The sequence below is a fragment of the Venustampulla echinocandica genome, assembly GCF_003357145.1.
Source record: "Venustampulla echinocandica strain BP 5553 chromosome Unknown scaffold_1, whole genome shotgun sequence".
Taxonomy (NCBI): domain Eukaryota; kingdom Fungi; phylum Ascomycota; class Leotiomycetes; order Helotiales; family Pleuroascaceae; genus Venustampulla; species Venustampulla echinocandica.
The window spans coordinates 4166861-4183332 of record NW_022474206.1 but is presented as its reverse complement, the minus strand read 5'-3'; the positions used below and the strand labels follow the sequence as shown (position 1 = coordinate 4183332).

The following is a 16472-nucleotide window of genomic DNA, read 5'->3' as shown; positions in this document are numbered from 1 at the left end:
ATTGGATTGGGTTGAAAGTGGTCTCGCGATGTCTGGCGAACTGAGATGGAGCGGGCGACTTGCCTATCAAGTAGAGATGTCTCTAAGGTGCGGATGGCGAAATCAATCGGTATGTGCTGTCAAAGGAGGAGGATGTGCGAAGATTGCGGCACTTCCGTGGCACAAAGGCGCAGATGGTGGGAGAGGGTTCGGGGGTGGAAGGTGAGAGAGATGGTAGCGGTCGAAAGATCGATCGCGAAGGTGAAGGTGAAGTTTTATGGGGGGTTTTCAAGTTTTTTTTGGTCTCTTGCAGAGGTTTTTGTGTAGAAGAGGCAAAGAAGAACGAAAAAGCACGAAGGATCGTACTTGGTCCGCAGTCAGAGGGTGATGTTGTGAGGTTGTGGGATGGGGGGAGGGGAGGAAGAGAAAGAAAGGTCAAGGACAAAGTAATAAGTAAAGTCGCTGCTTCGAAATTTTGTGGCCGGCCCAAAGCGGAAAGGTCGCAAGGTGTGGCTTCTACGGCTGCACGAGCCACAAAGGGCGACGCAAGGCTTGTGTACGGCCTTAGGGTTCAGGCCCCAATCGCCGGGGCATTGTCGGGGTTTCTACGGGAGCTCTGCGGCAGCCCTACACAGAGGGAAGGCTGTCGCCGCCACAGCACATGTGGTTGGTAATGGATCAACAGCCATGTGCACCGCGATACTCCACCATCCCATCAGGCTGCCTACCGATTACGACTGAATAACGACTGAACAATCACTCGTACAGCTGCATCCCAATCTTCTCTGCTTGCACCCGAGCTGACCAGAGCTGAGCAAACCAAACCAAAGCAGTTTCTCAAGCAGTTGCCACGACAGCGTGCTCCTAGCTTCGGCACCTCCCCGCGGATCTCGATCTGATGTCTCGTGGAAGATAGGTGATAGCTACCTAGGCAGAGAAGAGACGGTGGCGACACAACGGGAGGGCGCCGGCTCGACATGTTTCAGTCTTTCAGTGGCAGCTCTCGTCGCCCACGTCAAGTCAATCTCTCGGGCCAGAATCTCAATCCCTTTGCAGCAACTTCGTGGTCGCCATCTGCTTCCGGCACCCAGAAGACCGTTGCGAATGCCCAGCAGGAGAGGCAACAGCGCCAGCAAGAACGAGACCGCCTCAATGCCTCGAAACGGATACAGAGGACATGGCGAGGCCACAGGGTGAGGAAAGAGCTGGCAGACTCGCGGCGAAGTGCTTGGGACGAGACCAATGCAAGACCACAGGATGGTGAAGGCGTATTGGTTGAGCAGCTACAACTTATACTGCACTTTTTCAACCAGCGACGGAGAGACGACATTGATCGATTAATTATTATGAGCCAGAGGATACCCCATGTGGGCTATGATACATTCTTAGAGCTTCCGGCAATCCAGCCACTGCTTCCTCGATTAGCAACTGTTACTCTTAGCGCTCTACAGAGGTACGTTCACCAGTTCTATTTCTAAACCCATCAAGTTTTTTATCTGATGAATACTAAACTTCGTACGTAGTTCACTGCCTCAATGTTCATCCACTCTGCTGCAACTGCTCAATGCAGTCGTTGACCGAAATCCACGATGTTTCGAACAAATGGCTCGGCCGTACTATACCTTTCTATCTTGCCTCTGCTCTAACGCTTCAAGGGCGCATGTGGATAAGGACTTGGTGTTGACCGCAATAAAAATTCCGTTGGAGGGGCGCTCTGGGCTGGATAGTCACGGTAAGTCACCTTCTGGTAGCTTAATTGAACCCTATTCATCACCAGTGGCGCTGACTGCCTTCTAGATGAAGCAAACTTTGATGCACATGCAGCTTTTGCATTCTATTTCCTAACAACTCCCAACTTAGCAGCCGCGTTGGGAGGGTTGGAGCAATTGGCAGGTATCATAGATATCCGGCTCGTCTCGATCGCCTTGGTTCGCGGATTCTCTTCGGACGTGGCTATCCAAGTGCAGAATGAGAGTAAACTTTGGCTCCTTGCTAACTTCATCTCTCTTCACCGGCTTCAGCATCGAGATAGTCAAGAACCGGATTTCCTAAGAGCCTTATCGATTCAATTATCAAACTCATCGGCCGACATCGTGGGCCGTATTGATGCTACGGATCCCGATGTCTTGCAGCAATCTGCTGATAGCGATGAGGTAGAGACAGATAACATACCACCGTTACCACATTTCGTGAAGGAGGAGCTGTTATCTCTAGTCAACCAATCTAGCATTACAGGCCTACTGGCGAAGTTCAATATCGACTACGCAAAAGCTTCTGCAGCTGGGGAAGAAGATGCGAGCTTACTTGCAAGTTATGCACTCACTCTGCTGAGGATATTTCCGCGCCGAGGCGACGAAATTCGGATGTGGCTGTACCTTGGATCCATGACCACTTCCGCCGGCGCCCAAATTCCTGCCTTGAAATTCTTTTGGCAATCTATGAGCAAGACAGATATTTTCTCCGCCATCAAGGCTGACTCGAAAGCCGCGTTACCCACTCTGCGGTCCCAGACACAAGCTCGATCGGTATCCCCGGCATCAACCGAGTCAATTAAAGACCGAGAATGGCGGACCATATTGCTATTTCTCGAGCTATACACATTTGTGCTCAGATTTACAGATGACGAAGAATTCCTAGGTGGCAATGATCCTGGATTTGGTGAAGTCACTGGGCCGATCTCCCGAATTCGTGCGAGTGCGCTTCCGATTCAGGCCGTCAAGTACCTCACAATTTTCCTAAAGAACTTGGCATTTACGATGTATTACAACGCAGGCGAGTTATCTGATGGCGACCAGCAAAGCATGGAAGGCGGGCTTGGAACATATTTTGGAACCGCCAGTTCCTCCAGGTTTTCTTCGCCCCAAGTCGAACAAGTTGCGAAACCTGTCACCAGTCGACCGTTTGCGGGTATTGCTGGCATGACATTTAACTACGTAAGAACGATAGTCACTGGTGTTATGCGCATGCTTTACGAACGAGATTCGAGACGCCGATTTTTACCAAGTGGCCATTGGCTCATGATATCTCGATTCGACATGGAAGGATTCATTCCGGCGGTTGTTATGGAAGAGGAAAGGCAGCATGAAGTTAGAGAAGAGGGAGAAGATGACGAAGATGCCGACATTGAAGAGGACCTTGGAAGCAGGCATGACTTGGGCCTCGTAGGCATGTCAAGGCCGAGGCGGGCTGTTCAAATCGAGAATTTGAGAAGGCAACAACATAAGACTGCCCGGAAGAAAATTCTTGCTGCGGTTGGTCCAAGACTTGAGGTGTTACAAAACATGCCCTTTGTTATCCCCTTCGAGACCCGCGTCCAAATTTTTCGACAGTTCGTTCTTCTCGATCAAACTCGTAGGCGAGATGGGAATGTGGATCCTGACATATGGCGCATGTCCATCATCCAACAATCGCACATGCCATCCAGGCATAATAGATTGGGAGGAAACGAGCTTCTTGGTCGACATCATGCGAAGATTCGAAGAGATCAGGTTTTCGAAGATGCCTATGAGCAGTTTTACGACCTTGGTGAAGGCCTGAAAGAACCGATCCAAATAACCTTTGTAGACCAATTTGACACGGTTGAAGCTGGTATTGATGGAGGCGGCGTTACCAAAGAATTTCTTACAAGTGTTACGAGTGAGGCGTTTCGTCCGCAGGATGGCCTGAACTGGTTCGTTGCCAACGATCAGAACCTATTATACCCGAATCCTTCTGTACTTGATGAGCGACGGGAATATATGAGACAGGTCGGCATGACTGAATCGTCAGCTGCGTGGCGGGAAACTATCAGGGAGATACTCAGACGCTACGAATTTCTTGGCCGTGTAGTCGGAAAGTGCCTTTACGAAGGCATTCTAATCGACATTGGCTTCGCCGGGTTCTTCCTCCTTAAATGGGCTAGTTCAGGGGCTACTGGGTCTGAGTCGGGATATCGTGCCAATATCAACGATCTTCGGGATCTCGACGAAGGCCTATATCAAGGTCTATTGAAACTGAAGAATTACCCCGACAACGTGGAAGATTTCGGTCTTGATTTCACTATTACGGATACAGTCTCTTTACCAGGCGAACCCACACAAACAATCACGAGGGAGCTCATGCCTAATGGGTCAAATACCCCGGTCACTAATGAGAATCGTCCTCTCTACGTGTCGTATGTTGCACGACATCGCTTGCAAGTTCAGCCTTACCAGCAGACGCAAGCCTTTCTAAAGGGCCTTGGTGAAATCATCAAGCCGTCCTGGCTATCGATGTTCAATCAATCCGAACTTCAGACACTTGTGGGAGGAGACTCGTCAGAAATTGATGTGGATGACCTAAGGAGGAACACTATTTACGGTGGAATCTATCAGATTGGCGACGATGATCTCGAACATACCACTGTCCAAATGTTCTGGCAGGTTATGAAAGAGCTGGACGATGAAGAGCGTCGAAAAGTCTTGAAATACGTAACATCGACCCCAAGGGCACCACTATTGGGGTTCTCACAATTGAACCCGAGATTCAGCATTCGCGATGCCGGAAGCGACGAGGAGCGATTACCTAGCACAAGTACATGCGTCAATTTGCTAAAGCTCCCAAGATATTCAAACCCAATCATACTGAAGCAGAAACTTCTCTACGCTGTTAACTCTGGCGCTGGTTTTGATCTTAGTTAGTATACAGGTGGATTATGTTGCATAGAGGGGCGTCGAAAAAGGAGTTTGGGGAAGGACTGCAAAATGAGCGGAATTATTGTAAACTTAGATCATGCATATAAACGGTTACGAGAATAGTGGACTTTGCGGTAGATATGTTTTGATCAGTAGCCTATATTTGTTGGAGGTCTGGGGCCTTTGAAGTGCCGTGAGAGGTGATGCTCATTTGCTTCCTTACGGAGATGCGCGAGAAGCTCAACAAACTGCCATAAAATACAACTGGTACGTTAATAGCCTATACTATGTGGAATAAACCTTTAAAATCGAATGTCCTATCTGATAATTACACTGCCTTTCTCTATGTATCAAAATTTAAAAACCAGTCTTTAGGTGGCAGTTCTTGGCAAACCATAGGCAAAGTTGTCACTTAAGATTGCTTACCGGAAAGGCTCATTTGTCACTGCCGGTCCTCGTGAAAGAAACAGCTCTCCCCAACTAGGAAAAGTGCGAGGGAAGTATTCCTATAGGTTTACCCTAATTGCCACAATCTTGTCACTTCTCGAACTAGTACGTACTTCGCACGTTCCCTGGTAGTGCATGTGCGTGTGCGTCTACAGGGTGGGGGAGGGGCCGTCCCCGGCCTACTAAACTGGCGGCAGAAGGCTGCGCAGGACTTTTATTCATGCTTGCGGATTATTCACCTCTTCTGTCTTTATCCATTTGAGAGGTCATTTTTTTAGTCAATCATGGGCAAAGACATACCTATGCTTAAATTGCACAATGGCGTGCAAATGCCGGCATTGGGCTTTGGAACCTTCTCTAGCGAGAACGTTCCAGGTCAGATGCGCGCTGCTGTTCTTGCTGCTCTTGAGACTGGGTATAGACATTTAGATTGCGCTTGGTAGTAAGTCAGGTTATTTCCCTCTATTACTAGATTCATTTTCTCACAGACGGGAATCAAGCTACAAGAATGAAGATGAAGTTGGATCTGCTCTTCAACAATGGCTATCACAAAATCCCAAAGTCAAGCGGGAGGATATCTTCATCACCACGAAAGTCTGGCCGCATCTTATGGAACCGGATGATGTTGAGTGGAGCCTGAATAGCTCTTTGGAAAGGCTGGGTACGGATTATGTGGATGCGTATTTGCTTCATTGGCCGTTCTCTGTGGAGAAGACGGAAGACCATCAGGTCAAGCTTGGAGATGATCAGAAAGTAAGGATAACATTTCTGGGTTTCTTCCTCTCGTCTCTTTTCCAAGCCTGAGCAGAAGAAAGAAGACGCGCTGCTAACAAAGGAAATCATAGTATATCCTCAAGCCTTCCCTCACATCAGACCTCCGTCCCACCTGGCGGGCAATGGAGAAACTCTACCGCTTAGGCAAAGCTCGCAGCATCGGCGTTTCGAACTGGACCATCCCCCTCCTCGAAAAACTCCTCACTTACGCTGAGATCCCACCCGCAATTAACCAAGTGGAGATCCACCCCTATTTTCCCAACACACGCCTCGTCAACTTCTGTTTCGGGCATGGCATCCTACCCGTCGCCTACTCGCCCCTCGGTTCACAGGGTCAGGTTAAGGAAAATAAGAGGGAAAGGGTCAGCGATGATCCGAAACTCAAAGCCATCGCTGAACAAAAGGGGTCCACAGTGGCTCAGGTACTTATCGCCTGGGGGGTGAAGAGGGGATATGCTGTGGTGCCTAAGAGTGCGAATGAAGAGAGGATTAGGAGTAATTTCGGGCTTCTGGACCTTTCTGATGAGGAGTTCCAGGCTGTGAACAGTGTTGTGGAGGGAAGGGGAGTGACAAGGTTTGTGAATCCGAGAGATATGTTTGGCTATGATGTCTGGGCCGGGGAGGACTGTTAGCTGGGTATAAGGTGTCAGATTCTGTACAGAGACGTCGAAGAGGAGCGTGCAGTGATCTGCGGAACGGGCCGTAGCTAGCAGATATATAAAGTGAGCTACAGTCTAGAAACCCACTGATTATTAACTTTACCCTAGATACACTTACCTTTTGCACGTAAAGCCCCACGTGCAGAGCGTCAAATATTCTCTTAGGGGGATTTTGTTCACTCTGATTAACAGTTGGTAACAGCTGGAACATGCAACGGCATATACAACGGCTTCCGGGGTTTACTATAATAATAGCCTCAATGAAAAACGGTCGCGCTAGCAGCCAAGTGCCACTCACTACTTTGTGTACGGGAGCTAAATGAAATATGCTGATAATTTAGAGTCTAATGTGACCCTCCCAATGATATCGCTATCTAATAAAGCAACAATTCGCTCTTAACGCCGGAACACCGCAAAAAGCCAGTAGCTCATTCGTTTACCAGTAACGCCTAGGCTTTACTGCCTTTATCAAATGAGAAGTAATACGGCATGTACATGAAGAGAATTGGTGAGGCACCTCGATATTCACCATCGTCATCTCTTACAGGCCTCGCTTCTCAGCTTCTGCTACTGATATTGGGACTTCCGTCATTGCAGCAAGCCGGAAAAGATGACGTGCTTGCTCAGCATGATCATAGTCCACTGTTGCAGTATCTACACAGATAGTTAATAACTTCAAGGGGACAAGTAGCACGAGGACACCTACGAAGAGTAGTCCTTCCATCAAACATAACCACTGAGTGCTTCTCCCAGTGTACCCTTGCCTGGAAATCATGACCCATGCGTACATGATCCATGAGATATTTTATGACCACTTGTGCCTCTTCCTCCTTGAGACCTAGGTAACTCTTGGGCCATTCCATATTGGTGAAGATAGCTCGCTGGCCAGTGACAGGGTGAACACGAATAACGGGGTGGACGGTGTCAATTGGATCGCTCCGGATGAGGCCCTTGTTTGCTCTTGCGTGGGCGATCAGCTTCTCTGAGGTGTGGACGGCTTGCATCTGGTTGACCATGCCTTGGAAAGCGGGAGAAAGACGGTTGTAGGCTTCAGCCATGTCGGCCACGACAGTGTCACCACCCACGTCCGGGCAGGCCAGGATGCCGAGCATAATATAACCAGGGGGTTGGCGCTCGTAAGACACATCATGGTGCCAGATCGTACTTGTCGTTTTGTGCTTGAAGAAGTTCGCAATCTCGTCTCCGTTGCCGTCGCGATGGATGATGTGGAATTGCGGGAACCCTTTGACCGCCCCAGTCACTGGCTGGTGGCTCAGCTTGCCAAAGTGCTCCATAAACTCCACCTGGTAGGCGGGACCTGAGTGGAGGAATCCAGACTGCTCCCGCAATACAACCACCTTGCGCTCCGAAGTTAGGAGGGCTAGTTCGTCCTTTGCTTCTGGGCCTAAATTCTCAAGTTTGACCCCAGTCAAGATAGTGCCCATTTTGGGTGTAATAGGTCGAGCCTCTACGCCTTCTGTGAGAAGATGCGGCTTAGTCTTGTCTGCACGAAGCGCCGGATCGTCGTAGTCGGATACAGGGCACTCATCGAACCAAGTACCTTCCTCCCATACTGGCAAATATTCCGGAAATTCAGTTCTGTCCTGGATCCGGCGCTCATACTCTCCCGACGGCGGAACATAGGGGACATTGATATCGTAAGTGACCTTTGGTGGTGGAATGGGGTAGTCCCGGATTGGGGAGTCGCCTGTCCGACTGGGAGCCATCTTAAGAGTGAGAGGGAAACCTCGTGGTAGTGGGGGGAACAGCAGTGGGTAGAGTCTGGTAGTTGGTGGAAGCCAAGTCCAAGGGATGGAGGAGTGGTGAGACGGAAGTGGTGAGAGAGAGGTTTTGAGTTGTAGGTTGTGAAAGCGAGTGGTGAGTTATAAATGGTAAAGTGTGAGTGGTGAACGGTAAATGGTCAATGGTATATGGTAAATGGTGAGTGGTGAGTGGTGGGTGGTGAGTGATGAGCGGCGAAAAGGGAGTAGAAGGTGGAAGTGCCTGAGAGGCCCCGTCTTCGTTATAACTTGGGAGGCTCTGGCTCGGGCTTTGTTTACAGGGTTCTGACCCTACGAACGGCACCAACGCTTTATAACCTGCTTGTTGGCCTGTTGGCCCGTGTAACAGGGGGAGTTGTGAGGCTACCCATGATGCTGATGTTCTGCGGATGATGATGCTGATGCTGATGCTAAAGCTGATGCTGGGGGCCACTACGAATAGGACTTGGGGGGCAGGTGGCCGTCCGGGGGCGAGTGTGGGGGGGGGACGAAGGGGGTGGAAACACTGGAATGGGGTGGTTCTCTCTCAAGAGGTCCCCGAGGCCTAAGGACGCCCTGCTAGTGACTGAGTGTGTGAGTGAGTGGGCGTTGGGGTTGGGGTTGCGGTTGGAGAGAGGGGGAGCTCGTCGTAGTAAGCGCAGGACGAGGACGTAGCACGAAGCAGGAAACCAACTCCATAACTTGGACCACAAATACTCGGAAGGGGTCTTAGGGGGAGCATAAGATATTAGTAATTAGGTAGCTATGGCAAAGACCACACCATGGCCCTTTGCAGCCCCTTCTGCCACACACGCTGGCGGTCCATCCTTGTCCAGCTTGTATAGTCCTTGTATAGCCCTTGTTTACTCCTTGTATACTTCCTGGAGCTGTGCTATGGGCCATCCCGTACTAGCACGAGTCTATACCAGCTACGGCCAACTGCTAATTCTCCTCCCGCTCCGCTCCCGCGCCGGATGTGTATTCTTTCAAGGGGTTGCGACGTACCATCTGTGGCAGGTGACGGCGGTTATACCCGTAGGCCCGTATTGTTTGGTTCAAGCCCGAGCCGCTGGCCCACGGGCTCATCACCGTTCAGTTTATATTATCAGATCACCTGTACGTACATACATGTTTTGGGGTATATTTCTCGTGGACCATTTCTCGTACTTCCACCGCTACGCCGTCTGGGGGACGGGCACCCGGTACAAGGAGGAAGGTGGTCTTGGCACACGCACCCGTGGGAGATACGATTGTTCTTGCGCCATCTGCCTGCATGGAATTGCTTTGCTGGTACGAAGTAAGGAGGGTAAAGGATAAAGGGTACTCCATACGACGTACCGTAATAATGATATTAAAACCGGTATTACTCCGTATCTGGGGCTGCGAAGGGGGGCTCAACTCAGTGGTGACCCTGCTGGGTGGGCAAACGAGCCCCGCCGGCTGGCTGAGGCAAGGCACCATGCCGGTAATGGACCTATCGATAACGCCCCGGGAATCCGAGATGCTGGAGGCGGTCAGAGACGAAGAAAAGTTCGCCCGAACTGGTGAGAGCGCCCTATGTAGCCTCCCGAGTCCCGAGGGAGAGCACCGGGCGTGGTTGATTGACCCCTTTCGGAGGAGTTTCCGTGAGCCCGCATATCCAGAGGGAAACGGGGAAGCGGGGGCTACACCGGCTTCTTCGTTCTCCTGTGATTGTCAACATTGTCCCCAGACCCGTGCAAGAGCAAACATGTCAATGCGGAGGGTTGCGTAAGATGGCCTCATGATAAGATTGCACGGCCGGGTCCTATAACGGAGCTCCGTACGAAGCACTTCGTATCGAGTACTCAATGACAATGTACCAGTGCCAGTACGTACCAGTACCAAGTACTTCGCACATACCCCGTAATCGCCGAAGCACTCCGAGATACCGTCTGTAATGTGTATGGCTCGGAAGTTTGGTACAATCTCCTCTCAGTGGTGTAAGTGGATCTGGTGGCACCGTTGCAGCGATTCGTGCAACGTTTCGCAAGTCTCTAAAGTAACTCGACTGAGCCTCGATCAGCCCTCGAGGCAGACCGCCCATGCAGCGACCCCGGCAGCAAACCCGAAGTTCAGGTTCCGCGCAGGCAACACGTGGCAGCCCCCTTCTGGAATCTTTCAGGAAGTTTCCAATTTCGAAGGAGCACGGAATCGGCTCGGCAGGGCCTGCAGAAAGGACGACGATGCTGGGGGATCCCGGACTAGTTTTGGACGAAGGCGGACTACGTTGTGCAGCACAAGTAGTATCCCGGAGGATCACCTTTTCATCTCGCTTTGTCCAAGGTTCAGCTTCGGTTCAGCGAGCCCTGAAACAGGCCCTTGACCGGCAGTAGAACGGGCGGTTCAGCCCCCGCTTGTCCTAAGTACGTCACTCCTTGGGACCCCATAAAAGGTTTATATCGCATGCCTGTTGAGGGCTTTGGGTTGTCTTGCTCGTGTCTAATAGAAAGCGAATATCATTCGAACTTGGCATCCTTCGCCATCGATTAATGCTAGCTAACACCACTCCGATGATTTTGCCTAGGCTAGTATTTGTAATTCGACTCGACTTCTGGACATGGAGTTGTATTGGCAATTGTTTCCGCAAGCCGTTGCATGGGCTCCCGTGCTTGCATGGATCAAAGCGCAACCTGTTCCAGCAAACAACATTGGACCAACGTTGCACCGTCTCCTGGATTTTCTCGGAGGAAAAATGAGTCCCAAATTTCGATTCGCAATATTAATTCGTACGTGAAAGACAACTGAACTACCTTGGGATTCGGGCCCAATAGTCTCGTAGCTCTTAACGCAAATTTTGATTTACCAATTCAAGAATTCTATCAACAATGGCAAAACGCTTGTCGCATCCACAGATAGAAGGATATGTACGCTAGTGCGACTTTTCCACTGCTACTACATAGCGGTGGGACAATAAATGGGCTGAAAGCGGCTTATTATGGGCGCGCAGCACCGCCTGAGGAGATCCATGCGGTAAATGACCAGAGCGGGATCATGGTAACAAGTGATACATATTTAAGAGCCCGAGATTGACCAAAAATATAATTCGCGAAACAAGTTCCCAGGCATTTTTTGGATGGTTATCGGGGCCGTTCGCTCCGTATTCGTTTTGGCAGGTCGAAGTGCTACCAACAACAGATGTCGATGGGCCCGCGGAGCAAGTGTAGTTGACGGAAGAAAGCTGTTGTTATTGTCTAATCAAATGCAGCAGTTATTTCCGAGATTTTCTAGAGAACCCGTAGATGGTTCGCTAGATCACTGGGGGGAAATGGTATGAGAATCCAAACGTCGTCGTACCTGGGTATGAAAACTGCCTCAAGCTGTAGCGGTAATAATATGACAGAGTCGTAACCTGAGTGGTCTCACGGTACCTCACACCCCCACGTCCTGCGACCCTTCGCTCCGGTTCGTCGTATCAGCCTATTGATCGTTTCCAACTCGCATAAGGGTTAGGCGCAGCTGAAAGGGCCAGAGAAAGGTAACCTTTCGGGGAGCTGTTTAGCAAGATGGTAGCTCAACACGCATCGGATCCTCGCGAATTGGCCAACTACAGCGCTGTGCCACGGATTGGTTGTTGGTGGGTGATATGTGTGAAACAGAGGCGCTAGCAGACTTTTGACTTGCCTTGCCCATACCATATTAAAGGCTGTACTGATCATAGCGTGGGCAATCCTAGGGCATGCTATCAAGGCCTATTGAGCCGCCGCTGTTGGATTTGGAGAAGTCTAGTGTATCGTTGCTTCGTCCAGCCGCTTTGGTAGTTGATGTTTGGCACTTCGAGCAACCCAAGATGGGAAAGTGGACGGGCCTTGATCCCTGACTGGCCTAGTCATGTGATCACTCCACACTCCCTGCCCCGCGCCCCACATATTTGACGACAACTCGAGACTGTATGAGCACATTGTGAGGTTTCATTTACAAACCAAAGCGTTGCGATCCGGATCAATGAGGTTTTCAACGCTTACTAGACCCATTGTATCTCAACATCTACGAACTCTTACCGCCAGTGTCCGTACTCTACCTTCTGAAGCTCCTATTGACGTGAACGCAAGCTGACATCATCTTAGCTTACTTCCAAACATCTTGCCCGCGCTATGCATATCCAGTCGATTCCTATGTGTAGGCCGCTATTGCTCTCCTATATCTATACATTTCAGCGCTAATAAACTCGTTAGGGACGGGGACGAGTGACAATTATGCCTATCTCGTGATTGATGATAAGTCGAAGGATGCCGTAATCATCGATCCGGCAAATCCAGAGGAGTGCGATATGCCAACTAGAAGGACAAGGGATATGTGCTAATATAATAGCAGAGTGGCACCAGTTCTGAAGAAGCATATTGATGCTGGCAATATCAACTTGACAGCTATTGTTAACACCCATCAGTGTGTCCATGCAATTCTGCGACTTAGGTATCAGGGTCACTGATTGTAGTTAGTCATTGGGACCATGCTGGAGGGAACAAGAAACTTGTGAGCAAAATATTTTGCCGACCATATTACAGAAGTTGCAGCTAATTATTGCTCACTACAGCTGGCCTACCCCGAATTCCAAGGAAAGCCTATAATTGGTGGGAAAGACTGCGAAGCTGTTACCCAGACTCCAAAGAATGGTGGAGGTTTCAATATCGGAGAAATAGCTGTTAAGGCCATATATACACCATGCCACACACAAGATAGCATTTGTTGGTTGATGGAGGACAGCACTGGGCGGGCAATCTTTACAGGGGACACTCTTTTCCATGGAGGTATTTTGACCCTGTCTAAATATTCTCCCTACCTTCCTGACGCTCTTCGAACATTCAGGCTGCGGAAGATTTTTTGAGGGATCGGCTGAGGAGATGAATACCGCCCTAAACAAGACCCTTGCTTCCGTTCCTGACGACACGAAAGTCTATGTGAGTCTTCTGTATCACCTGTATCACTTGGCTATGCGCTTCGCTAATAAAAGAAGCCCGGCCACGAATATACTAAAGCCAATGTTAAATTTGCTTTATCTATACTGCCGAGCGAGCCCGTTAAGAGATTAGCCGCGTTCGCAGACAACAACAAGGAGACCCAAGGCAAATTTACTATAGGGGACGAGAAAGTAGGCATTCCCATTTCTTCCGGAAAGGGCACGTTGCTAACAAGGCATTAGAAACACAACGTGTTTATGAGAGTAAATGTGGGTATACCTCTAGCTGCAAAGCTGTGTTTCGAGACTGACACAAAATAGGATCCTGAAATACAAAAAGCTACAGCCAAGACGGATCCCGTCGAAGTTATGGCCAAGCTTCGAGAGCTGAAGAATAACTTCAAGTGAGTAAGTAGAATTTAAATCTCTATAAACCTCCGCTCAAAGATTCTAAGACTTTGATAGACCTCCTCCCACTGAGACAAAACTGTAAACTATGAACACATGTCGGAAACATGTTTGAATTACAGAGAATAAAAACTGTTGCAAAAGGAGAATTTGGTGGGAGCGGGCAAAGGCACTTGTCAGGCTTTGAGAGTATTTACATTATATTTTGTGCGCTGGTTGTCTGAGCAAAGCACTTAGGCCGTGGTACCTAAGGTAACCGAATAAATACAATAAATACAGCCACCTAGGTATTTTGTTGCCTTTCTTCTCCGGATATTGTGACACCATACCTATATACCTATGACTTCATACCTATGACGTTAGCCCCGATTGATACGACTAAATTAAATTTAAGGTATGTCCCAAACGACTCTCAATCCAATTGAATTAATCTTCCCAAGCCGAACAAAAACCATTAAAAACAAACATGGCCTCGCAAACTACATACGGTGCCCCGGGACCGGAGCCCACAGCGAAGGATAAGGTACTCGAAACTGGCGCCGCCGCGACCCAATCGTTCGGACCCATCAAAGCAATCTGCGCACATCTGAATGCCTTCCATCTCTATGCTTCCGACATGTCTCGGCCGGTTGAGGCGAATCATTATTGTACGCACCTGAGTGCTGATGTACGGCCAATGTTTTTCCAAGCCTTATAGCTCCACTTGATCTGTATGATTGAGTTGTTTTGTTACAAAGCTGATAACCATCCTTGTGAGTAGGTGAGGCAATGCCTCATATATAACGCCCCCAGCAACCCGGCGAGGTTAATTGGCGTGGAATATATGATCACTCAGCGATTATACGACGCGCTCGATGAAGAAGAGAAGAAACTGTGGCATGATCATCACTATGAAGTAAGCACCAGATGATTATGAAGCAATTGTACGAGGAGGATCAGGTCTAAAGCTAACTTGATACCAGGTCAGTAGTGGCATGCTCATAATGCCCAACTCGAACGTCCCCGAGGCATTATGGGAGAAAGCAGAAACAGCTGAGATGAAGGAGGTGAAGGGATTATGGGGGAAAACATATCATTTCTGGCAGGTTGATCGGGGAGATACGCTACCACTTGGAAAACCGGAATTGATGATGAGCGCTACTAAGGATGGACAGGTGGGTGTGCCTCGACTCCGATTTGCGTATCAATAATGGGGGAAGTCTGGGGTGAGAGGATAAGCTGATCAATACGATGTAGGTACCGTTAGAGAAGTTCAAGGATAGGGATCGAAGGTATGGAATCGATAGTGCGCATAAAAGAGATATTAGGAAAGGGAACGTTTGAGTGGGAAAATGGAAGGGCGGAGGATGGCGTTCGAAGGCACTATTTGATAGTGTATTGGATGTATCCAGGAGGAGTACAGAAGCCCGAGGAAAGTAAAACAGTCAGGAATGCGGGATAGACTGCAGACAGTTGCATCATTTATGTATTGCACTTATAAAATAATATACTCCGAATCATAATCGGCTGAAAAATATGTCTCCAAAAAGCACCATACGTCAAACTCGTGAAGAGCTTGACAGGCAGTGCCCTAGGGAAGGTCTCGAAGAATCAAAATCTCGACCGGATGTCTCTCTTGCTTCATTGTCCACACTCGCTCGCTCTGGGTTGAGACTATGGCGGGCTCTAGCATTTAAATTTTGAAGCTGTTTCCAAATCTCCCCCGCACCTCCCCGAATTCCAATTTCGCTCGACTAAAAACCAACAAACCGTTGAGCTAACAATGACAACAGTTAACCGTCGCTGTCGACCAGGTAATACGTCAGACAGCACGTAGGACGGACATCCATCTGTTGGGTCATTGTGTGAGATGCTAAGAGAAGAAGGAAAAACGGAGGAAAACTTCAGCGAGCGAGATTTGTAGACGCGTCGCCTCGGCTAGGCTTAGCGTCATGTCGGCCCCACTTCGGATAGCGCCAGTACGTAGTGCCGCAGATGGAGTACAGCCTCGCGGCCGTCGTTTTCCTAGGTCTTCAGGTTTGCGGTGCTCAACAGCATTTTGACTACCACAAAGTCTACTGAGCGAAATGGTAAGTGTGCTCAATCTGATACTGATAACAATGATGCGATTAATAATCTTGAAATAGCCAGCCAAACGCCGCGCTCCGGCGCTGGCCGAGGCCCCTTCCGCGCCGAAGCCTCGACAATCCAAGCTCGCAAAAGAGCACAATATCACGAGCGTAGAAGAGAACGAAATACGCGAGGCATTTACATTATTTTCTAAGCCAAAGAAAGGGGAGAAAGAAGGCATAATACCGGTTGGCGATGTGCGGAGAGCTATGATGTATTTCCGCCTTCCTTCCGATCTCTTTCTGTGTTAGGAGCCTTCAGTAGCTAACGGAACTGTCGTGTAGCGCATTAGACATCGTACCTACCCCAAACGAACTCGAAGAATTTATCTCCATTTTAGACCCAGATGAGGAAGGGTTTGCAGAATATGAGCCCTTTGTTGCGATCTGTGCGCTCAAGTTCCATGCCCGCGATCGTACGTCCGATTCGCACACACAGGAAGTCGATGAGGCGTTCAAGCTTTTTACAAGCAGCGGAGGAGAGGGCAAAATTACGATAGCTACCTTGAGAAGTATTGCCAATGCTCTTAAGGAGGATGTTGATGATGAGCTTCTGAGGGATATGATAATAGAGGCGAATGGGGGCGCTGGCGTGGGAAAAGGCGTAGAGAAGGCCGAGTTTGAGGAAGTTATGAGACGGGCTGGAGTGTGGAGATAATCATACGGGAGTTTGGTCGGCGAACGTTGGAGTTTGGGAAATCAGGGTTACGGTGGTCACCAATAAACGTAGGAGTTATGTCTAATGGGGGCTCTATCATGGTCTATATTGA

At 49.3% G+C, this 16472-nt stretch overlaps 5 protein-coding genes across 5 annotated transcripts; 4 read left to right on the top strand and 1 right to left on the bottom strand.

Annotated features, from left to right (window-relative positions):
- Positions 1–956: 956 nt before the first annotated feature.
- BP5553_03910 (Uncharacterized protein) lies at positions 957–4637 on the top strand (the record flags this gene model as incomplete). The annotated part of the gene is made up of 3 exons (XM_032012533.1): positions 957–1432; positions 1635–1711; positions 1777–4637. 3 exons carry the CDS (start codon positions 957–959, stop codon positions 4635–4637), a joined length of 3414 nt encoding a protein of 1137 aa, XP_031872226.1.
- Positions 4638–5362: 725 nt separating this feature from the next.
- BP5553_03909 (Aldo reductase) lies at positions 5363–6484 on the top strand (the record flags this gene model as incomplete). Its single annotated transcript, XM_032012532.1, has 3 exons — positions 5363–5493; positions 5567–5831; positions 5924–6484. 3 exons carry the CDS (start codon positions 5363–5365, stop codon positions 6482–6484), a joined length of 957 nt encoding a protein of 318 aa, XP_031872225.1.
- Positions 6485–7052: 568 nt separating this feature from the next.
- Positions 7053–8238, bottom strand: BP5553_03908 (putative Alpha-ketoglutarate-dependent sulfonate dioxygenase; the record flags this gene model as incomplete). Its single annotated transcript, XM_032012531.1, has 2 exons — positions 7053–7165; positions 7218–8238. The coding sequence occupies 2 exons, from the start codon at positions 8236–8238 to the stop codon at positions 7053–7055; spliced, it is 1134 nt and encodes a 377-aa protein (XP_031872224.1).
- A 4166-nt stretch (positions 8239–12404) lies between these two features.
- BP5553_03907 (putative hydroxyacylglutathione hydrolase) lies at positions 12405–13679 on the top strand (the record flags this gene model as incomplete). The annotated part of the gene is made up of 10 exons (XM_032012530.1): positions 12405–12408; positions 12465–12552; positions 12604–12675; positions 12729–12762; positions 12824–13037; positions 13096–13187; positions 13244–13378; positions 13430–13450; positions 13508–13590; positions 13652–13679. 10 exons carry the CDS (start codon positions 12405–12407, stop codon positions 13677–13679), a joined length of 771 nt encoding a protein of 256 aa, XP_031872223.1.
- Positions 13680–14060: 381 nt separating this feature from the next.
- BP5553_03906 (uncharacterized protein) lies at positions 14061–16360 on the top strand (the record flags this gene model as incomplete). Its single annotated transcript, XM_032012529.1, has 6 exons — positions 14061–14261; positions 14355–14489; positions 14557–14748; positions 15367–15387; positions 15721–15917; positions 15988–16360. The coding sequence occupies 6 exons, from the start codon at positions 14061–14063 to the stop codon at positions 16358–16360; spliced, it is 1119 nt and encodes a 372-aa protein (XP_031872222.1).
- Between the last annotated feature and the right edge of the window lie 112 nt (positions 16361–16472).